Genomic DNA, 25,059 nt, shown 5'->3' on the forward strand with positions numbered 1-25,059 from the left:
GAGCTTAAGCTACAAGACCGTCTACAGGTCAGGTCTGTAGCCTTGCTCAAGACACGCAACTTAAAAGTTTGAGTATGACGAAGCTCATGGAAGTCAACTTCTGGCTATGTATATAGGAACTTCTGGTATTTTGACTTCTGGCACGGCAGACTTTCGGCATTCATTTTAAAACCTGCACGGAAGTGTTTCAAGGTTTCTGAACTCATGAAATGAACAATCTAGAACTTATGAAGCATAGACATTGAGCTACAGAAGCGACTATTATATGGTATATGAGAGGATTCAGCAAACAGGAACTTTGACAGACTATTGCAATATTGACATTGATGGAGGAGGGAGAGAGAAAGAGAGACATGAGAGATTGGTATAGATGGATAGATAGGTAGATAAATAGAAAGATAGATGGATTGGTCTTAGGAAGGCAGGCAATGAGAGAGGAAGGGAGGGCGGGAGAGGCAGCACTAGTGGCTGAATAAAGTTGTGTGCATGGTTATAAAGCAACAAAAACTGCAATAACACTCATGGAGCACTCTACTTGTTCACGTGTAACTAATTCAATATTTAATATGTGTTCAATACTCGCACGGTCCCTCTTTCTGCTCATGCCACATCTATATACACACATACATATATAAAAAAGAGGGGGCAGACACGCATTCTTCACCACCAGGCCAGCTAAGAAGTGCAAAAGTAGGAAAAGGAAGTAGGGAAAAGAAAAGTTGAGGAATACATAATTATTAAAACGAAATAGGGATGAGTGGTAGGTGATAGAATAGGATAATGGCTGTGATAGATGCACGCCTTTTTAACAATCAAGCACGCCTTTTTAAGAGACAGTTCAAAGAGCCGAAAAAGTATCAACAAGAACCCCGCGCCTCCGCTCAGTTAAAGGATTGAGAGCCTATACAGCCAATCCTACCATAATGGGTGCTTCATTTTCCAAGAGTTGGAGAAACCAGAAAACTATTATGAACTTAATTACTAACATAGCCGTCAAATTGTAGGAAAATAGCCGCGGTTGACGCAAAACGGGATTGAAACACTAAAAAAAGATGAAGATTGGCAGAAATAGTGTCAAAAAACGTTCTAAATTGGTGTTCAGCTTCAATTATTCATTAATTATACAATTCTAAAATTATATCATTCAACTTCTAAACTAAAGGCAATTGAACTTAGAACTAATGCCAGCAGCTTGCAATCTCTCTAATGAACTTTGATAACGTAATGCACTATGACTTAATGACACGGCTTCATCGATTTATCCCGTTTCCTTTGTTTTTGCTCGTTTGATATTGACCATATTCAATAGATTGAGTAAATCAATTAGTGAAAAATTTATACTCCATTCAGTTAAAACGGTGAGTGAGTTAAGTCAGAAGTCAACCGTGAAAGTCGTTTCTTATGTATAACAAAAAAAAACGTGATCTACAGGCAAAACGAATCAAATAAATCGCAGGAAGTATTCCGAAAGCGACTCGAATTTAGCACTTTCCCCAAAAAACTTTAATTGAACCCAAAATTACCATATCATGTATACTATAAAAAAAACACAACTTTAATTTAGGGCTGTAGCTTAGACACTTATTTATGGGTGCAAAAATTCTGACCTCACGGATAGCAGTCTGATATCTTAACGAGTATGCTACAACGGTTTTGATCTTCAACCTCTCACAATCGATTTTATATAAATAACAAAAAATGAGTAATTGAGAGATAAAAAGAAGTGAGAAAAAGATATTTGAGAAGTCACAAAATGTTCTAGAACAAAAGCACAAAAACGGAAAAGCAACAATTTTGCATAAAAAAGACCAACACGCTTACAAAAGACCAATACGTTCTTTGACTCGTGAGAATTAACTTGAAAAAATCGGTAAAAATTTAAAACCGCATCGTAGACAAAAATCTCATTCAGCATTGACATTATCGAAGCAATCTAACAAAATTATTATCATTCAAAAACCATGCAAAAAAATCGCCAACGATTGAAAACATTTATTCCCAAAAATTTGTATTAGAAACATATGGTAACGTTAAAAATTAGCCAAAATCTAAGATGCACAAAAACTAATAGGCTGATAAAAAATTGACAGGGCTGATAAATTAAAAACAACTTGTCTCAAAAAACAGAAATCTTTAATTAACTCTGCCGCTTAACAGACTGAAAAACAACTTCACTCATATTCCAGATTTCTTAACAAGAGAACTCAAACTATTTTGAGGAAAAACGATTAAAATAAAACTGATTAAAATTGAAATTATAATTATATTTAATTTAATTAAAAGTGATTAAAATCGAAACATATCCCCACGAAAATTCACGAAAAACGAACATCAAAGACTGCAAATGCAAAAACTTGAATTATGAAAATTGATAAAACTTTTTTGAAGAACTCTAGAAGACAGAGCAGCAAATGAAGGTTAATGCAAAAAATCTTCAAAGATTTTTGCGAGAAACGGGGGGCAAATGGTAGAATGTGAAGATTACGGACACACTGAAAAACTTAGTAAAACGCATCATCAAAGTTGAAAAAGATGACAAAAAAAGGCAAACAGGTTAATTTAAATGGTTGGCATTGAAAGTTCAATAAAATACATGATCACTCTCCTGTCAAAATAAAACATTGAAAATCGAATTCAAAGACCTGAATCATAGCAAAATTTTGCAATCATTTAAATCATTTGCAAAATTGTCATCAAACAAATGTTGAAATTCTGAAATGTCTTTAAATTTCAAATATTTAGAAATACAACAAAGATTTTGGCAGAAACGCGGCATTAAAAACCCTGACATAAAGAGTACATCTGAGAAATCAAACCAAAAACCAAACAATAAAAGATAAAATCGGACTAATATGTGTAATAAGGTATAAAATGAAAAAAAATCTCACGCCATGAACAGGGGCAATCAATGCATGAATTATCAACGGGACGTTGTTATACACATTGGTAACAAGTTAGCTCAAAAGAGAAAAATACACTTGAAACGCCGATTTTGAACTTGAGGCACATTTATAGACACTCAAAAACAATGAAATATAAGTTCCAGAAGGTTATATGTCCGTCGATCAAAAAAATATAATAAAAACTAATCTTAATGAGTTTCAAAAAACAGTTATCAATATGCGCAATTTTCTCAAACTCCATTTTCTAAGTCAAAAAGTCATTCACTCACCGCAGCATGAATTACTCATTTATGCTTTTAGATCAAAAAAACGATCGAAGTAGTACTCCCGGAAAAAACTCAAGAAAACAAATACCCCTCTTCGAGTCTTAAAAAAGAGAAGGCCAATAATTATCCCAGCTATCGCTTTGAGGCTATTAAGAAATTTTGAAAATCAAACGCGAGATGAAGTCCTGTCCTTTAGATACCTTATGCTTAAACTGGTTTTTACAATTTTGCTAATTGGATGACTAATCTAACTTATGCTGTCACGTTACGGCGACACAGCTTTCGCATCGCCATCCTTAGTTGAATAATGTTCCAACAAACACATGGTCATCAACTAAATATGCACCTAAAATACACTTTGCAAAAATAAAGAACAAACCGACTAAAGTCGGTCGAATTGCTCACGAAAAGCAGGCGGCGATTTAATTCAGAGTGAGCTGTAGCCTAGATAATTTTTATGAACGCAAAAAATTTGGACTTAACACACTTTTTGAAGTCAAAGCATCGTTCACTCAACTCAGCGCATGAAGAAAAACTGTTTCTCGATCAGAAGAAATTAGTTCAAATGTGAATTTTACTGACTTTTGCTTTTAGATCCAAACGCGGTCTGAACAATTAGTTCTTCCGGTAAAAGAAAAACAAAATTCCTCTTTTAGTCATAAAACATATGTATCAATTTAATTTAATTCAGTTTAGTAATATGGAATCACACCTATTTGAAACATCAATTCCTTTTGTCTTCCTAAAATGAAAAAACTTTTAAGAGCTCCCAGCTTAATGTTTCAGCTTACTTCTAGATTACACCTTTTTCATTTAAAATCCAATCAGCGAGTGAGGTAAGTCAGAAGTCGAAAGTGAAATTGGTAAGGCAAAAAAATTTCCAAAAGGTAAACCGAACTAAAAACAATAGCAAGAGAGGTCCTGAATTAAAATCCAGAGAAAAAATTAAAGATTTCAAAGCTTCTCCAGCAAAATTAAGAAACATACAGCATAACACAACCCTAAATGCGCAAAAAAGCGTATCCCGCAAATTGCCTGGAAATAGCTGCGGTTGACGCACATCGGGATTGAATAAGAAAAAAAGGAGATATCAATTGAAATAATTTTTCCCTAAGTTTCAATAAGTGTTCTAATTCGGTGTGCAAATTCAGTTATATCCTAAAACTATACATAACTCAACTTTTAAACTGAACGCGATTAAGCTTAAAAACATAACCGACCGACGTCGGGCAAATTGCTCTAAAACGAGGGGCGAGCAGCTGGCTTCGGTAGTAGCCAGCTGGGTCCTAGGGATGCTTTGGGAGGTTGAGTTAAGCAATGGGTGATGAGATCAAGCGATGGGGGGGGGGGGGGCGGGGTAGGGTTGTGCGAGAGCTGGACGAGAGGGAGTCCAAATCGCCAGGTTGGAGGAAGATGGACGGGGTGTCGGGGATGGGGTTGACTGAGGTGGGGGGGGGGGGGGTCAAACATTTTAAGACTAAAAACCGCCCACACACACCTTCAAATTGTCTCAACGCAATTTCGGCGAATCGGATAATTAGAGACTAGTAAGGCGGAAGGCTCTAAGAGAGGTACTCGGCAGCTTAATGCTCTCCAAGCGCTACCTGTTTATCCCATTTTTGAAGACGAGAAGTCAAATGGGTCAGACAAAAAGCGGTCAAGCGAACAATCTAACAAAGAAAGTTCACAAGATTAATATAATTGCTAAAAATTAATAGTGCCAACAAGCAATCACTCTAATGAGCTTTGAAAACCTAATACACTATGACCGTGTTTTACCGGTTTATCCCGTTTCTGTTGAGTCTACTCTTTGACACTGGCCGTATTCACAACATTGTGTTAATTCAATGCGTGAAAGATATTAAAAACCATTCAGTTCAAACAGTGAGTTGTCAAGAGTCAAACGTGGAAATCCAGACCTATGTAAAACGTGATCAAAAGGTAAAGCGGAATAAAACAGAGCGCCTAACCCGTAGAGCTGTTTGGATGCTAGACTCCTTATTTTTGCTATGCTGCAACCGAATTTATATTAGCAACAACCTTTACTTCGGATTGAGAGCACTAGAGATCACTCAAAAATGAAGAACGAAAGCGTGAAAAAGTCACTTGAGAAGTCAAAGAATGTTCTAGAAGAGAAGCACAAAATGGTCAAGCGAAAAATTTGCATAAAAAAGACCAACACGTTTACAATTATTGCGATGAACTTCGTTCAAGAGCAATTAATTAACAATTTGTTCTCCGTAAACTAGTAAACTGACAATAAAAATAATAATCTATGGACAAAATATGTCTTTAGGGTGCACATACTATGCAATAATCTTGCGAACGAGTGAAAATTGAGAATTCTGGCGAAAACCAGAATAATTTTTTAAAAATATCGGCATCAAAGTGAGAACATAACTGCAAATTAAACTCCTTAACCGAACAATATCATACAATTTAAAGGTAATTTGCCGCAAAATAAACCAAGCATACGCCGCACTAGAAGGCCAATGAGAGGTGTTATTATTGAGAGTAAGCAACAAGACACCAAAAAAAATCAACAAAAACGCGTGCAAACTCAAAAAAAAAAATTAGAACTAATAGTATCATATTAAAAACAGTAAATTTGCTTATGAATCATTGAGACCAATCAGACCTGTCATCAATCAGACTAAGTGATAAGACGACAAAATGAACAAAAACATGTTAAGCTGAAAATTACGCTACTATTTTGGGAAACAATTAAAACCAAAGTCTTTGAAACCTTATCTTTAAACTGCATCGATTAATTCAAATTACTTATGATTGAGATATTGTTCAAATATCTTTTTCTCATTCCAATTTGAAGGTAGTTTTTTTTTAAAAAAATCACTTCAAATCTACTCCATTTTTTGTTCCTTTTTCCCTCCAGTATGACTAAAATCACTACACTATTTTGAACTCACATTGATAACAAGAAGTTGAAACAATCGAGGACAGGCGATCTATGGGTTCAATCGAGGGCAGGCGATTGATATTCAATTGGTGTTCGGTAGCAGTTCACCTTTTCGAGAGAAAGGTCACTCAGTCGTCACACATCTTAGTAGTGCGCATCATTGTTAATCGTTACGGGCAAGTGAGCTTAACTGACGTCATTATCGCACGTGAAGCACACGAGAAAAAATAGTGCAAACATTTTTTTTACTGATGTAGAAAGAAAAAAAATACAAAAACATAGCCGCAGATTGCCGGAATAGCTGCGAAAGAATAGACATGCGTGCCGTATAATAGATTGAAACAGAGAAAGATCTAAATTGAAAAAAAATGAGATAAATAAATAAAGCTTAAAGCATGTTGAAATTCATTCCACAGAAGCCTTTTATTAGGGACCTTTACTGCACATATGAGTTCCTTTGACCTTAAACTAAGTCAAATTAAACAGTTTTAAAGTGCAAAAGTCATTTTATTGAGTGAGATAAGTAACTTGTGATCAAAATCTAATCACGCAGAAAATTTTTGCTAAAGATAGTTAGAAATGACGTCACGCGCGCAAACGCCGTTAGTGAGAGGAAGAAGTCATTCAGAAAATTTAGACTTTTTCAGCTTTACTGTGTGAACAAATGTAAAACGAAGAACGTCAGACGACGAAACAAAAAAACATAGCAGGACAAGTCCTGACGTACAATTCAAAGAATTTTCATTGACTAAACAGAAAACTAGACCTAGAACGGACTATGAATGGATTGGAAAAACCATTTAGAAAAAAATCCGATCCAAACAATCGAAAAAACAGTAAAAATCAAAGTGAAATTGCCGCATGTGAACAAAAAACCACTAGCGAGAAAGCGAATTTTTGTTCAAACACCGTTTTCTCACTCTACTTTAAAATTGGAGCGAAAAAATTTCACGCCGCAAAACCACTCGCTTTTTCGCTCCACTTCCTGTTTCAGCGTGACCAAAATCACTACTCCAATTTGACTTCAAAAATCATGAAAATGTGTGAACAGATCTTAAAAAAAAAGACAGAGCCCCAATACAATTCAAATTCTTTGAATTGTAACAAATTCTTTGAATTGTAAAAAACCAAGAGCACCGCAATATAGCTCCGCTCAGCTTACAGCTTCGAAGCTATATCAAAGAAATAACTACAGACAATAACCTATAAACTGATGCTATAAAATAAACTAAACCTAAACAAAATCTTATCGACTGCTTGGAAAACGAAAAACATAACCGACTAACGTCGGGCGAATTGCTCTCAAACGACCGGCGAGCGGTTGGCTTCGTCAGTAGCTAGCCACGGGAGGGAAGGGGGTGCACTGGGGGCTGATGGGGGCAACACTGGGTTGGGGGGGGGCAACAGCGCGGTGGAGATGGGGGTCAACGGGGGGGGGGGGGGGGGGTTTCTCAACCTCTCAGAACCGCCCTTCACACCATAAGTATAAGTCTCCAAAACAGTTTGAGCTGAAACAGAGCTGAAAGGCTCTAAGAGCACTTAATGCCCGCTGGGCGCTACATGTTTATCCCGTTTTTGAGGACGAAAAGTCAAAAGCGTCAGACGAAAAATCGGTCAAGCGAAAAATCGCATAAAAAAAAGACCAACAGGACTAATATAATTGCTACAAACTTCGTTTGAGAGCAATTAATAACTACCAAAAAGCATTAAGCCGGACTACTCGGTAAATTTAAAAATAGTGAAGGCTTTGTTTGAATGTCTCGAGACGACAAACATAAGCCGACTAGCATCAGACAAATTGCTTTCGAGCGAGAGGCATTTGCTAATACTCCAGGGGTTAGTATCTTGGATACCTTTACGAAGATGCTTCAAGCCTCTAAAAGAGTACAAAAAAAAACAATTTTTGGCACCATTCTTTATTACACTTTCAGTATTAAATTACCACCAATCAATTTAACGGCTTCAACTCTGCATGAGATCAATTACGATCATGTAAAACAAGAAAACAATCGTGAAATGATTACTAGAAGTCAACTCGCTTGAGAGCAAAGGAAGGTTTTAGAATAAAAGCGGTCAGGCAAATACTTTGCATTAAAATGACATCCATGATAACAATAATTGTTTCTTTTGCGAGCCTTTAAAATTTAGTCGAAGAGATGCTACGAACTACTTTAAGAGTCTTAACGATTACACCGATTCCCACATGTCCAATTTGCAATGCTGCAGAAGAATCCGCAGAGCACTACCTCCTTCACTGCCTTCATTGGAGGAAGGAACGTTTGGACCACAACTTACGATCCCTGGAAGATCTCCAAAAAAACCCGACTCCGTTTTAGCTTTCATCAAAAGATCTGGGCGAATACCCTTCACATCATAGAATGAACTCACACAACAACAAAAATATTACACCGATTAAACTTAGAAACGGAGTCGGAGAACTATTCAACTTTAAATAGCTCGCGGAAGAACTCAAAGAAAATTTACTAGAAGAAGAACCTTCATCGAGCCTGCCGTTCAAACCATCCACAGACAAGGCTTATCAACAAAACAAGTATGCAACTGGAATGGTACACTAATGATTATCACGTCCTTTAAAATGAGCACAAAACAAGATTTCACACCAAAAGATGAGTAATTTATGGTTCTGGATGTCAACAAAATTTTGAAACTTTTATCCGACTCAAGCTGTGATCGTCGAGCTTTTCATTTCCTAGCTTTTTGCAGAAACCTCTGAACATCAGGGATAGATCAAAGATGTACAAAGAAAGAGGGTCTTTTTTGTTCCCACCCCACTTATTGGGGTGGGGGGTATAACTATAACTTGGGTTTTTTGTTCAGTCAATTTTGACCAATCGATATATTTATCTACATAGCCGTGAGTGGTATCTTTAGAAAAATCATCAAGTTTAGAATACTTAATGAAAGCCTATTTTCTGTTCATTTTTCATAATAATTTGTTAAATATTGTTTTATTTCGCTGAAACAAGTTAAAATAGCTCAACAAAGTTATTTCATTCATATTCTTAATTTGACAAAGGGTTGCTGAAGTGTTCAGTTTAACTATTTTTGTTCACCTTTTGGAAACTTTGTTCTCCGACTTTTAATTTTCTAAAATTAAAATGAGCTCAATGACGCCTTTTTTATGATGATACAGCACAACTCTTCAATAGAAATTCAAACGGACCAGTCATTAATTAAGCTTAATTCCAAGACAGCAAAAGGAACTACAAAGGCACGAAACACAAAAACATTTGTGTCACACTATCATTTTATAAACACAGATTGTGCAAGTCACAGAACAATTATATATCGACCAAAAATTATTTAAAAAGTCAATTATGTCAAATTATAAAGCCAAAAGTTAACAAATTTGTCTTCAATAAAAGTATGTAATAAGACAAAGAAATAAAAAAAACCCAAAAATAATTAATAAATTTTAAATTGTTTGTGTCAGAATTATAAAAAAATATATACACAAAAAACATAAACCGACTAATGTCGGAAGAAATGCTCTCGATCGACAGGCGATGCAATTTAATTCAGGAGCTGTAGCCTGGATAAATTTTTCTTTATAGGTGCAAAAATAGTTGACTACGCCGGGATTCGAACCATTGACCTCCCGCTCCATGCCCAGAAGCGCTGCCCTCTCAGCTATCAAGCCCTTCTTGTTGCTATGCTGCAATCGATTTTATTTCAGCAACAAGCTCTACTTCGGAGTGAGGCAATAGAGATCACTCAAAAATGGATACCGAAAGCGTGAAAAAGTCACATGAGAAGTCAAAGAATGTTATAGAAGAAAAACGCAAAATGGGCACGTGAAAAATTTGCAAAGACCAACATGTTTACAAAAATTGCTACGAACTATTTAACGATGCTAGGCAACAACACACCAACAAAAATGACCAGAAAATACGGGTAAATTTTGAAAATTCACAAATAATTTTTCAAAACAAGTGGTGTCAAACTTATAAGAACCAATGCTATACTCAAAAACCCTTTATAAACGTAAGTATTCCTCTGCAGAAATCTTGCCAGTCTTTCAGACATGTCATTACTGATACCAAATGACAAGACAACGAATAGGAGAACAGATGAGGGAAAACAAAAACTCAATTACGTTTTTTTTTTAATTCTAACAGTGTTGAAGTCATAAAAACTTTCCGCTGCCCATTCAGGGGAACATACAATTGAATATATGCACAAATAGAACACATGTATAAAGACTAGTGGAGCAATATCATTAAGAAGAGAAGTGCAATTGCCGCAAGTGGAAAAAAACTATCAAACATAACAGAATAACGTCGCGCGAATTGCTCTCAAACGACCGGCGAGCGAATGACTTCGTCAATAGCAAGCCACAGTATAGTGAGGCTAGCTTTAGCTTGATTCGACTCTGCTAAAACTGATATTTTAAAAATTTGCAAAAGATTGCAAAATTTAAAAGATAAGCTTCCAGATTTTGCAGTGAAATTATTTGAAACAATTTTTTTGTCTCTTGAGTTATGTCAATTAACCCACCTGCAAGACATTAGAAGCTTCGTTGGCCAGTAATGATCGTTAAACTCAGAAAAGGACAAAAATATTTTGAACAAAAGGACAAATTTTGAAAACAAAAGCAAATTTTAACAAAATCTCTAAACTTCAAGATATTAATATCTCCAAAACCATTTCATCGTCTCAAGAGACTATCCAGTATCCCTATTTCAAGCTTTAAATAGACTCACTGGCTCATAAAGATCCTTAAACTTGGAACAAGATAATAATTTTCCGAAAATTTGAAAATAAAATCAAAAATTATCAAAAAAATTGCTAAAGCTGGAGTCATTAAAATATTTATAACCATTCCATTAACTCCAAAAACTATGCTACAGTTTATTATCAAACCTTGGAGGAGTTCCCTAGGACACTGGTGCCCGAAAAAAATGATAACTCAAAAAATTTGAAAAAATTGAAAATATTTTTTAAAATTGCTGATATCAAAATATTGAAAAACATTCCATTATATCTAGAAGCTATACAGTAACCTACAATGAAAACCTAGGGGAAGTTATGTGGCACTTGAGGCTGGAAAAGCCTATAAAAAAAGGGACTCGCTTAAAAAGCCGGCTGAGAAGATGAAGGTAGCTATTAATAAGCTTATAGAACTATATCCGTTACTAGCACTGCAAACAGAGACTTAACAGTATTTGCAACTACTCACAATTTTGGACATCTTATAATTATTAAATTTTAGGACAGACCAATTTCAAACAATCTCATTTATTACCAAGTTCAAATAAGACCTGATACAGAGCATGCAAAACCGATGCAAAAATTAATGGGCGCATTTTCTTTTACTCAATTTCAGTCAACTGCACAGGAAACGCCTGGCGAGAGGGAAAAAACAACATTTCCATGAAATAGAAAAGTGTGAACCGCCTAGAAGGGAGAAAGAGAAAAAGAGAGAGCGAACGTTGGTAGGAACGGCGAAAGACATATCCAATATGTCACGGCTTAACTAGAGTCTTAACATGACAAGAAAAACACCAGGTAAAGGGATGTTAAACTGAGAACGAGAGGAGAGAGAGAGAGAGGAGAGAGCGCATCGATTAGCAGAACAATTTAGCAGAACAAGTGGCAAAAGAGCTAACGGCCCAGGGAGGGGGAGATAAAGAGGGCTATAGGTTAGGGTACCATTTCAACACCACTATTCCTCACATCCAATAACCCCCGTTGTTTTACCTAACCACTAGCATGCTTTTACCATCCAATTGCGATGCGCTTTAGCTGTAACCCTCATTACGTTAAGCAACATTATTGCCTTCCCCTTTTCCCAGTTCAGCTCGCCCCAACTCTTCCCAGGAACAAAAGGTAGTACGCCATTAACTAGACTAACCATCTAAACATATACCACACACATGAATATGCAGCTATGCTTACTTTTTAGTACAGTGCAAATATGGACCACAAGAAAGAGACAGAGAAGAGGGTAGCATCACAGTACGCTTAGACAACTGGTTAAAATGGCAAATAACCCAATTAAACCCTACTACTGTGCAGAGTAAAACGATGAACGCAAGCACAACTATTCTAAACTGCGATACAAATACAGGGAGTGCAAACAAATTGGTTACTACATGTCTTTTGGTACATAAACTGCACCTCTCTCACTTTATCCTTTACGTCCTCCTCCTCCTCCTCCTACCGTTTCTTCCCAACCCCCCGACCCTCTCCTACCTTTCTTTCCCTATCCATATAATAACAGTTCAGCCTTCCTTTCTTCCTTTTCTCTCTTTTCTTCATCCCAAAACCGTCTCCCTCTTCTGATCACACATATCCCAGTTGCTGATGCAACATTAGCCTTATTGCTATTATTACAACTACTGCTGCGGCTGCTTCTATATATTAATCTCAGTTTATCCTGAGCCCAAACCCTCCATTTTCTGTAACCCCAAAGTTGCACAAAGCAGGAATTTTGCAAGTCAAGTAGCTAACAAATTGCTCATAGTTAAACTGATAGACACCAGCAGCGCAATTTTAAATTACAATGGTTGACATCCTGGAAATGCAAATTAATCGCCAAATATTAGTAGCAACGATACAAAAAAAGTCACAAAGCTCAAATCAGTTACAATGAAGTTATGGGGAAAATAACCAAACGATGTCAAACAATTTATCAAATAAGTTATTTCCACCTGAAATAAAAATATCAGGCAAATAATGAAACTAATTCTGTTGTAGAACACAGCTTTAACATTATCGAATATTTACGAAATAAAGTAACTGGCCTGAAAGCAGAATATAGTTAGCACAAAAATCGAAACTGATCTGATAAACAAATCAAAAACAAACTGCCACAAATAAATAATCAAATCACTGTCATAAATCGCAAATCAGACGCAACTAAAAGACTAGTAGTTGCCATCATTCCATAAATATCCGTTGTTATACTGGAATAAAATGGAGAGTGCTCGAGTAACCTCAACTTATAATGATAAAGTTAAGTTCGAAGATGCTCTTGATCATAGCCGGCAAATTGCCAGAAAATAGCCACCGTTGACCCGCTTGACGCACATTGGGATCAAAACAGAAAAATAAGAGATAGAAATTGACAGAACTTTTCTAAGTGACAAAATTTTTTATTTGGTGTGCAAATTCTTCATATTCGGTTAGATTCTTAACTTACTTAATTCAGTTTCTAAACTAAAAGCTAATAAGCATAAAACTAACGCCAGCAATAGCTTTAATGAACTTTAATAACCTAATGCACTGATTTAATGGCTGGGCTGAATATGCTTATCCTGTTTCTTTTGATCTTCTGGTCTTGCTCTTTTGACTTTGAATGTATTCACTACATTGCATAATTCAATGCGTGAAAGAATAAAACTTATACGAGCCGCTGAGAGGCTGAGGGCGACTATTAAAAAGGGAATGAAAAATGATCAAAAACATCAGAAACTGATTCTCAAAATTTTTGAAATATGATAACTACGAACATGAAAACTAAGTACACCTGCTTTACACATACACCTGGTATTAATGGCCACATCTTGGATTTTAAATTTGTCGTCAATTTTGTTGATTCATTTCACTCGAAAATTAATTGCAAAGTTGATTAAAACTGTTATTTCCTATAAGCTTTCAAAAATGACAGAAACAGCAAAACCAAAATTAAACCAAACCAGAAGAAATTAAATATACCCAGCAGATCGCCGGAAAATAGTCGCCATTGATTCCCATAACCCCTACCGGGATTGAAAGAACAGAATGGAAAAACTGAATGATGTACGAAAATTATTCTGTTGTTAGGCATATTCCTGTTACTTAATGAGAGGATACAGTGTCTAGTATCAATGCCAATAAATAGGGATGGTAATTCGGACCTCAACTAGAACAAACTTCAATTAGCGGTATAATGGGATTTATGGGTTTACACCGCTTCTATTTTGGTTTCGTTTTTTAAGACTCCGTTCATTTTAGATTGCTCAGCTGACTATTTAAAAGCAGTTTGAGCGGAATGAGCGAAGAATAATCTAGCCTATAGAAGTTGTACCAAAATGTCGAAAAACGCGGCAAAATGAGGTAAAACGAAACAAGGTTTTATTTCACGAAATGGAAACTAGGAGCGCAATAATAGCCTGCTGAGAAGCTGCGGGCAGCTATTAAAAACAACTCTAAGTAGAGTGTTTCAGGCTTCAGTAATCTTCTGAGCTCACTATGCTTAGTAAGTAAAATTCAATTGCATGCAATAGAATTTGTGCATGAAATAGCATCAAACTCTAACATTAATTTTTCCATTACAAAATAAAAAACCCTGTATTAAAAGCAATTTTCATTTTAAAAAAGCAGCTAACCGCTAATAATAATGCTCCAAAAATTGCAAAATAACAAAGTAAACAGAAACAACTCGAAAAATTAAAACCTAACCGACTAATTTTGAACAAATTGCTCTCGAACAACATATGGGGATAGCATTCTATTGTAGCCTAGTTCATCCGTGGAGGTTGAAAGCGGTTTAATATGTCTAATAGGGCGCCATAAATGATGTTTTTAGAGCTTCTATAAGCTACTTGAAGATTTAACCTTCTAAAAATAAAACAAGACTAACTTCCAACCGCCTTAAACTTTTTACTACTAGAGGTAAATTGTCCCTCATTCAATTAAACTGCTCAAAATTCTGACTGCAAGAACAATTTAGATCACACAAAAATTAAGAAGTCAAGCTTGATAAAGTCAAAACGGTCAGGTAATTTTTTTTATTAAAAACACACACAAAATACAATACTGGCTTCAAAATTTCATTCAACAGAAATTAAACAAGAAAACTGCTGATTTGGAATATCGGAAAATATTTTCTTTTCACTTATTTTCTCCTATTCACTTCACTCTCTACATTACCAAAATTGAAGGATTTGAGTAAAATTTAAAAACTACAAAAACCGGCAAAATTATGTTAACATTTGATGAAACAAAAAGAAAACACGATGTACTCCTGTCCAAATTCAATTACCGCTGTGATTTCCTACTAAAAACTTTTCACAAAACAATATGCTCATTAACCACCCTTCCATGCAAGGTGACGACGCAACAGTCAAATACAGGAACAAAATCAGCATTTAGCTCAAGTGAAAATATTAATTTAACAAATATTTGAGCTTTCAAAAAACTTCTTATCGAATACCATTCAAGCAATTGCATTACTGCATCAGATCATTCAGAGCACTTTCCAAATACAATTTAGTCGCTTTATAGCAATACAACAGAGGCTTGATTAACGGGTTTGTCATTTCAGATATATCTTGCAACTGCTTATTGCAAGATATAAAATTTCCTTCACTTGATTAACGGGTTTGTCATTTCAGATATATCTTGCAACTGCTTATTGCAAGATATAATTCATTCATCCATATAGCAAGGTTTCAACTGTTGGAAGCATCAAAATTTCACCGATTTATCACCTTAACTCAAAAAGGTGAAACAAAAACCCGCACACAATATTAGGAAGAGAGCTCAAATTTCCTTCATTTTGGGACGCAAATTGCATTTGCTTTTATCAGCTTTGCCGTTTCACGGGGCTATCTCAGACCAATAATATTATACATCAAAATGGAGGGAAATTCGATATTGCTTTTCCTACAAACTTCGCCTTCAAATTTTCCAGCTATTCATCTCTATCACCACGATACAACTATAACTACCATAACTAACATCAGCTTTTTCCTCGCTGATATGTTTCCCTTTCCGATCACCCCCCCCCCCTTACTTGCGGTCCGGTAGAAAAGTTTACATGTATTGGTTAGTAATTATGGCCACAATACGAGCCAAATCAACCCAGCTAAGAGACGGACGCTTTAAAATTGATAAAAGCCATAAAAAATAATCGGCCGCCTTTCTCTTCAATGTATGGCTTTAGCCGGAGGGGTTGCAGAGGAAGCCACTGGGGGGAGATAGATAGATAGATAGATATAAGAGAGCATGGAAGAAAGAGATGAAAAGGCACTAAATAGCCGCTTAGCGCTCAGGTGATGAAAAGAGATGAAGTATTACGGAATAAGCATCAACAGCAGGCACACGCAGTCACAAACGATGCTAATTAACATTCTTTGATCTACTCGATAGGACAGAGATGCACAATAGCGAACACGGCAAATGTAACCCATAAAAAGAGAATTACACAAATTATATTTGATTCATTACGACCGATATTCGATTCCATCTAGATACCCGACACATAAAAAACAAAAGTTTACTTATCCAAAAATTAATAATGCAAAACAGCGAAAATGAATAAATCGCATAAAAGATCTGGAAAAAGAGAGGCCAAGTTAACAAGTTACAAAAGAATCAAACATATTTCTTCAAAAACCTAGACTTTTTGAAAAGTTTTAATCCTTCCAAAATTCTGAGATAACACATTTCAGTCTTTAGTGCATATCACAATTACTGAGCAAAAATAACGCTAAAAGAGCACCAATTGTACTGTACTTAGCTTTTTGGTGCCATAGTGTAATACGATGACAATTTTTGTAAAAACATTTTGGCATCATTACACATTGATTTTTAGAAATCACTTTTCACTTTCTTTTTCGATCAACAAGCAGTTAGATTCTGATATACAAAATCAAAAGCAAAAACTTTCCAATTCACCCCGAAGGGTGATATGTAAAGAGTGATATGAGTTTTCTATAATGATATGAGAATACTTTGTAACGTTACTTACTGGCAGTTGCGTCCCAGAATTTGACCGATCCATCCAAGTGGCCAGTGATCACCACTTCAGGGTACGCGCTGTTCAACGGCTTCCAATCACCCCCCGAAATTGGCCAGGGCTGAAACCAAACACAAATATAACCGACTAATATCGTAAGAAATGCTCTCGCACTAAGGGGGGCTTCAAATGACGTCCTTAGAGTTTATTATATACCACTAAAAGCAATAAAACAAATTAGAGTGAAAAAATGACAACAATTTTAGCGCATTTCTCTTTTGACTTTTAGTGTTGAACTACCAGCCACTTGAGTTCAGCTGCTTAAAATTGTGAGCAAAAAATTTAGATCACGCAAAACGAAATTATGGTATCAGCGTATTTAAGTTTAAAAAAGCACGAGAACGAGAAAACAAAATTGAAATAAAAGAAATCTTGTTCTTGATATAAAAGAGAAAAGCAGATGCGCTCAAAAACACGAATAATGTCAAAAAAATTAAATCACCAAAAAACCTAACTATTCTATGAAGATTGTTGGTGTTCATATGGTCAGAAGTAATGCTAAATGGAAAAGGTTAAAAAAGGTTTATGCTAAAAATAACGAAAGAATCGAGCTTCCAAAAAATGACAAAAATTTTTAAAATGACAAAAATTAAAATGCATTGAAAAAATGTGCGCACAATATGCAAAAAAGAACACCAAAACAGCCCAAACAATGGCCTGCTGAGAAGAAGAGCGCTGCCATTAAAGACGACACATCGATGCCAATTGATAAACAACCAACTAACGTCAGACAAATTGCTCTCGAACGGGGCAATTTAATTCAGAAGAGGCTGTAGCTTAGCCAACTTTTTATGGGTGCTAAAACTCTGACCAGATGATCGAACCCCTGTCATCCTGCATTATGTACTGCAGCATTAACGACTCCGCTGTCATTGCTTTGAGCCAACTTCAATCTTACAATCGCTTGTATTTTAGCAACAGACTTAACTGCTGAATAAGAGCAATAAAGATTACGCAGAAATCAAAAAGTCAAGAGTGAAAAAGTCTCCCGAGAAGTGAAAGTGACGAATGATCTAGAACAAAACGGTCAAGCAAAACTGTTGGATAAAAATACACAAGTTTACAAAAAATTCTATAAAATTCGTTCGAGAGCATTTAAACATGTCCAGTAGATTATCGGAAAAGGGCCGCAATTATCGGAAAAGAGTCCCCATGGCTTCAATTGGGATTGCAACAAAATTCACGCGCTTCCAAAGAATATTTGCCGTTGTGATTCAATTTGTTCGTCAAACTTACTCCGAGAAAATATGGTGGCTGGTAACAAAAACATAGCCGGCAGATTGCCGGAATAGCTGCGAAATAGACTTGCGTGCCGTAAAATACAGATGGAAAAAGATACAGAAGTGAGTTGATAGAAGTTATTGCCGCTGCCTATAAAACTTACAAGTTTAATTCAAAGGAGGTTGCTTTTGGGTGCAAAAAATTTTTCACTTAAAGTGAAAAATGACACCAATTTCGGCGCACTTTTCATTTGACTTTTAGTAGTAAACTGCCGCAAACTAAGTTCAGCTGCTAACTCTTGTGAATGAGAGAAAATTAGATCAGGTAAAACAAGAAAAGGGCGCGAAAGTCATTCGAAAAGTCCAAACGGTCAAAGAAAAATTTTGCATAAACAAAGACCAACACGCTTACAATAATTGCTTCAAACAGAGTTCGAGAGCAATTAATCAATTGACATAACTCATAAGAACTTAAGACTATTTTTTAAAATTTAAAGCAACGGGCATCTAAAACGGGGCCATATAGGTTTATCCCATTTCTATATCCGATTTCGCAACTGCTCTTTAAATAAAGATAGAGCGAAGACTGAAACTAGTCTGTAGAAGTCAAACAGATTTCACGTTAAGTATTGAAAAATTGACAGAATTAGGTAAAGCAAAACAAATTTGAAGAACATAGTTCATAAAAGCAGAAATATGAGCGCAATAATAGCCGGCCGAGAAGATGACGCGGCTATTAAAACAATGATTAGTGCACTTTCTGATGGGTTTCGTAAGAAAATAGTAATAAGAAAATTATTCTGTGTCCCTAAAAGCAAACGTCTTATGAAGTAAAATTAAGCAGATTTTTTTTGAACCGGTACTAGTTGATAACAAAAAAGCACAACGCGTCAACATTATTTCTAGAACAACTTACAAGTTTGCTGCAGTTAGCTGAGCGCTGCTTCTGTTTGAAGGACACTTGATAGAGGGCGGGAACCAGGTCTGAAGGACAGTCGGCCAAATATTTGAGACATGTAACTGGGGACTCGTGGATGTCCATTGGGTAGGGGTTCTCGAAGGGCGGGTAACCCTCCGAGACCAGATCGATTATGATCAGGTCATTCTTCAGCAGACAAATTACCGCCTGCGGCTCTTGTGCTTCTAAAAAAAGAGTAACAAAATTCAACTAAGACTCAATATTCTTGATAAGCCTAAAAAATAACAGGATTGATTTCGAACGCTTGAACCTAATTGCAATAAACTCATTCTCAAGCACATCAAAAAATTAGAATCCCAGAAATTTTCATGAACTTTAATTTGATCATTTTTCACCTGCTGGAGAACGGGAGATAATAAAAAACCTATGCTTCTATTTGGCAGATTAAGAATCAGTTAACTAATTAGGTTAACAGTTTGTTTCATTTTCCATAGTTTGTTTACCTTATTGAAGTCTCCGATAACACTTCTCAGATCCTCAACCTGGCGGTTACTGAAACTTATTATATTGTTGTGTCTACTTATTTAGCTTGCTAATAAAAATTGAATTTCAAAATTGGGAGAATTTCTTTGAGTCAAATTTCAATACAGAAAAATTAAAACTGATTTTTGTATATCAAAACAATGACATAATCAAGAATCCTAAAATTTCAACAAAAAAAATTACATAGCCGGCAAATCGCCGGAAAATAGCCACGTTTAACCCGCTTGACGCACATTGTGATTGAAACAGAAACACACCCGGCAGATTGCCGGAAAATAGCCGCCGTTGATTCCAATAAGCATGATTGGGATTGAAAGAATAGATATTGAAAAAAAATTTTGTAACAAAAACATTTTTAAGTCCGGTTTATTTTGATGGCATTTCGTAGTTGAACATACTTCTGTTTCTTAGAGAGAGGCTACAGGGCCTACTATCAATACCAATAAGCATTAGAGATGCTAACTAAGACTTATAGGAACGACGTTCAAATAGCGCGCATCTAAAATTGGACTTTATGGGTTTATCCCGTTTCTATTTCTGACTTCAATTTTTTAAACTGACTCTGTTCATTTTGAATTGCTTTGCTGAGCAACTGATGTTCAAAATCAATTTTAGCAGAATGAAAGAAAAGAGAAACTACTAGCCTAGAGAAATCAAAAAGATTTCCAGCTAATATTGGAAAAGCGGCAAAATGAGGTAAAGCGAAACATTTTCTTTGTTCGACGAAGTAAAAAAATAGGAGCGCTATAATAGCTGGCTGAGAAGATGAGGGCGGCTATTAAAAAAAATTGAGAGACAGAAATTGACAGAATTTTTCTAAGAGTCAAAGTGTTGTTGTGTAAATTGAGCATATTCGGTTATATTCTAATCTTACACAAAATTCAACTTCTAAACTGAAGGCTATTAAGCATTATACTAATACCAGCTAGCAATTGCTTTAGGGAACTTTGATAACTTAATGTACTATGACTTATCGACCGGGCTTCATATGCTTATCCTGTTTTTTTTTTCGATCTTTTGATTTTGCTCTTTTGACTTTGCCGTATTCACTACATTTCCTAATACAATGCGTAAAAGAATTTAAAAACCATTCAGTTGAAACAGTGAGTGAAGTAAGACAGAAGTAAACCGTGAAAATCGTGACTTGTGTAAAACGAAAAGCGTGATCAAAAGCAAAAGCGAATTCAAAGAATGAGAACGCCTAAATAATAGCCGTTGAGATGCTGACGGCGGCTATTAACAATATAACCCACTAACGTCGGACCAATTACAGCCATTGAGAGTCTGGGTTAGCCTCACTGAGTACATTCAGGGGAAGAGCAAAAACGGATCCAAAGATCCCAAAAAAGACACTTGATGCAATCGACCTATACTTGATTATCCCGTTTTAAGGACAGAAAATCAAAGACCTCAGACGAAAAATCGATCAAACAAAAGATTGCATAAAGGCCATCAAGACCCCAATAATTGGTACAAATTTCATCTGAGGGGAAATTCATTACATTTGACGTTGTACCCGATATGAAAAGAAATAGTAACACTGCAAAAGAGATCAACACATAACCACTAAAAAACAATAGTTGCAGAATGAAATTTATAATATTGTCAGTCAGAGAAAATGAAAACGTAATAGATGTATCCGAACAACATTAAAAAACTCTAGTACTATGAAATTGTAAAATGATTTAAATTTTTTTCACACTCAGCCTAGACATATAAAAATAGTCGGCACATTGTCCAAAGACTTACAGGCTGTAGTATACAGAAAAAATATGACACCAATTTGAGTTGACAGTGTTCATGAGAAATGCTAATACCGATCATCTTAATCTATAATTAAACTCTTACGAGGTAATTAATGAGACTTATAGTATCATTTAACTAAAAGTCTCATTTAAAGATTTATAAAATGTCAAATGAGAACAATAAAAAAATTTTTCGAACCGATGTCTGACCGCCGAATTCAGCACACTTTACACTACATAGACAACTTAAGCACCACTCTGTGTATTCTTTTTCAAAAGGTCATGATCATTGAAAACATCTGAGAAAACATCATCAAAAAAGATAGCGCCAATCAAAATATTTCAATTTATAGTAAAAACCACTTAAATATAGCTGCAATATACTACGCTATGCTGAAATAAAGCTACGCTGAGCTGACAGCCTCGAAATTGTAAATACCCTTTAAAATGTTAGTTGGTGAAAAACGCTTTTACAGATTCTATAGAAAACCTGAAAATGAGCTTTTTAACATTCTACAAAATTAGAGAGCTGTTTGATGTCTGACTGATTAGTGTTAGAGTTCCCTGATTCTATAAAATATTAAAACAAATGTTTAAAAAATCATTGGCTGATTAGCGTAACGCTAATTTCGATTAAATTTTTGTAGCAGGCCCATGTTGAAAGAAGTTAGAAGAATTTGAGTTCCAAAAAAGCGCTCGAACTTTTAACCCCAGAGCGTATAACTCAATCGCACAAGGCGTATGTGTGCGTTCAAAGCAGAGGTCGCTTCCATCTGGGACCTCAACCTGTGCGGTCTAACATATGAGCCTTTCGCACATTAAAGCAATCTCGAAGGTTGAGTAATATTTTGGCTTATGCGTGGGTTCTAACCTTCGTGGGTTCTAACCATGCGTGGGTTCTAACCATGCGTGGGTTCTAACCAGTAATATTTTGGCTTATGCGTAGGTTCTAACCAGTGAGATATGGCGAGTCGCATATAGTGACAAAGTCCAGAATGTAGTGGTCCATCTCTAACACTGTGACACTCTTCCCCTTCATCACTGTCAAACTGGGAGTGTGTTTGGAGGCATTGAAGGGAAGCCCTCCCGTGAACAGAAACATCGCCTCACTACATAACACAACATTATTAAACAAACAATATTAAAATACCGATTTTTGAACTCTAGGGCTATGAATGGACCGAAACATGGTTGGTATGCTGATAGAGAAAGAATCCATAAGAGACGGGAGGTGAAAATCAGTTATCTCATAAATATTTGCAATGGTATGTGAATGGCGATCAATATTTTGTTTCCAGTCCAATTAGTGAAAAGTATTAACGGACAGCAATGGCGCCTTGTTTTGATCATACAGCACCAATGGACGCTTTTCCATAGTCAAAAATTATAGCAGTTGGATTCTGAAGAACCATCTCCAATTGTTTTAATGGAAAATCGCACAATACTTTAGGTCAAAATTTTTCCATTATGAAAAATTCCTTTCGCTTAATCGAGCTTTCGCCTAATATCCCATTCCACGTGAGATCAATTATCAATGAAAACAAGTTTCTTCACGCAGGCTTCAAAAAAAATTTTCCTTCACATTGGATACAAAAAGCCTAACACCACAAATTAAATATTTAGCGCAAAATATCTCAAGATTGTAATGAGACCTCCAAAATTGCGTAGCCAGCTTTTCATGGGCCATTACTCAAGAATTCAGGAAAAACCATAAAAGTACAGATACTTAGCAATCTGCAACAACATAGGGTCTAAACTTCATCAAACTGTTCATCTAAAGCCTTCATGAAAAATGTTCTCCCATATATCGATTCTTTATCAGTTCGTCAGCCTTTTAGTGTGTCACACTTAGACAATAAACAGAATTACTTTTCGTCAATTTGGATATAATTGATTGTGAGAGCGACTTAACAGAAAGCCAATTCAAAATTGGGGCAATAGTAGATGGACAATTATTACCATTCAGCAGAGTGATATCTGTCCAATTTGATTAATTTAACATTGAAAGTGTTCCAATCTCGCACATACCGTTCAACCATCGAATAAAATTGAATGACATTTATGATACAAATCTGTATTTGATATTTCAATGGAACAGATTGATGATTTCAATATTGAACACATTTTGATAGCAATTTAATTACTTTCTCAATCTAAAACCAACAGAATTGATGCAATGTAAGAGACAAAACACTTAACTATTTCTCCGGCAAGCACAAATAACTTAAAAAAACAGCTAATTTACTATCGAGAATTATCGGACAATTGCTCTCCCATGGTGCAGGCTTTGATTGTAGCAAGTTTATGCTTTGTGAAGCTAACCTAATTGTCTGGTTGTGAGGGCTGCAGAAAAATAAACATGCCTGGCAGATTGCCGGACAATAGGCGCCTTTGATTCCCATAACCAAGATTGGGATCGAAAGAAGACAAACAAAAACTAGTGAAAAAATGATTTTTGTATAAACAATTTTAAAGTGCAAACTATTTTGATGTCATTCTGGAGCTGAACATAATCCTGTTTCGTAGTGAGACCACACAGGGGCTAGTATCAATACCAATAAGCATTAGAAATTGTAACTAAGAACGAAGTTCGAGTAACGTGCATCTAAAATCGGGCTTTATGGGTTTATCCCGTTTCTATTTCTGAGCAACTGCTGTCTAAAAACACTTTTAGCAGAATGAGAGAAGAGTGAAACTAGCCTGCAGAAGTCAAAAATATTATACGCAAAATGTTGAACAAGCTGTGAAATAAGGTAAACGCGAAAAATTTTAGTACGACGAAGTAAAAAAAATATTGCAGGACAAGTCCTGACGTACAATTCAAAGAATTTTCATTGACTTAACAGTTAACTAGACCCAGAACGAACTATGAACGGATTGGGAAAACCATTTAGAGAAAAAACCCCATCCAAAAAATTGAAAAAACAGTAAAAATCAAAGTGAAATTGCTGCATGTGAACAAAAAACCACTAGCGAGAAAGCAAATTTTTGTTCACACCGTTGTCACTCCACTTTAAATTTAGAGCGAAAAAATTTCACGCAGCGAAACCACTCGCTTTTTCGCTTCACTTCCTGTTTCGGCGTGACCAAAATCACTACTCCAATTTGACTTCAAAAATCATAAAAATGTGTGAACAGATCTTTAAAAAAAAGACAGCGCCCCAATAAATTCAAATTGTAAAAAACATAGCAGGACAAGTCCTTGCCTTCAATTCAAAGAAATTTTATTGACTAAACAAAGGACTAGACCTAGTAGGGACTATGAGTGAACTGGGAAAACCAATTCTGAAAAAACAGATAAAATTTTTTTAAAAAAAAAAACAGAAAATCAAAGTTAAAATGCCGCATGTGAACGAAAAAACCACTAGCGAGAAATCAAAATTTGGTTCAAACAAAAAACTAGGCCTAGAATGAACTACGAATGCATTGGGAAACTCATTTAGATAAAAATCCGATCCTAAAAAATCGAAAAAACAGTAAAAATCATAGTGAAATTGCCGCATGTGAACAAAAAACCACTAGCGAGAAAGCGAATTTTTGTTCAAACACCATTTTCCTACTCTACTTTAAAACAAGAGCAAAAAATTTCACACCGCGAAACTCCTAGCCTTTTCGCTCCACTTCCTGTTTCGGCGTTACCAAAATCACTACTCCAATTTGACTTAAAAACCATGAAAATGTGTGAACAGATCTTACAGACAGCGCCCAAACAATTCAAATTTTTGGAATTGTAAAAAATAGGAGCGCTATAATAGCCTGCTGAGAAGCTGAGGAGGCTAATGAAAGGGGTCAAACCTAC

General features: G+C 35.7%; 1 protein-coding gene across 4 annotated transcripts in view; it reads right to left on the reverse strand.

Moving 5' to 3' along the window:
• The window catches only part of LOC142344425 (syntaxin-binding protein 5-like), a 148,557-nt gene that overhangs the window by 116,399 nt on the left and 7,099 nt on the right, over nucleotides 1-25,059 (reverse strand). For all 4 annotated transcript variants that reach the window (XM_075396057.1, XM_075396058.1, XM_075396059.1 and 1 more), the window contains exons 7-9: nucleotides 22,215-22,369; nucleotides 18,970-19,196; nucleotides 16,786-16,894 (exon numbers count right to left, since the gene is read on the reverse strand). In XM_075396057.1, coding sequence (XP_075252172.1) covers nucleotides 16,786-16,894; nucleotides 18,970-19,196; nucleotides 22,215-22,369 — 491 coding nt within the window. The remainder of the gene's footprint in view (nucleotides 1-16,785; nucleotides 16,895-18,969; nucleotides 19,197-22,214; nucleotides 22,370-25,059) is intronic.

The sequence above is a fragment of the Convolutriloba macropyga genome, chromosome 8, assembly GCF_964194025.1.
Source record: "Convolutriloba macropyga chromosome 8, txConMacr16.3, whole genome shotgun sequence".
Classification (NCBI taxonomy): Eukaryota; Metazoa; Xenacoelomorpha; order Acoela; family Convolutidae; genus Convolutriloba; species Convolutriloba macropyga.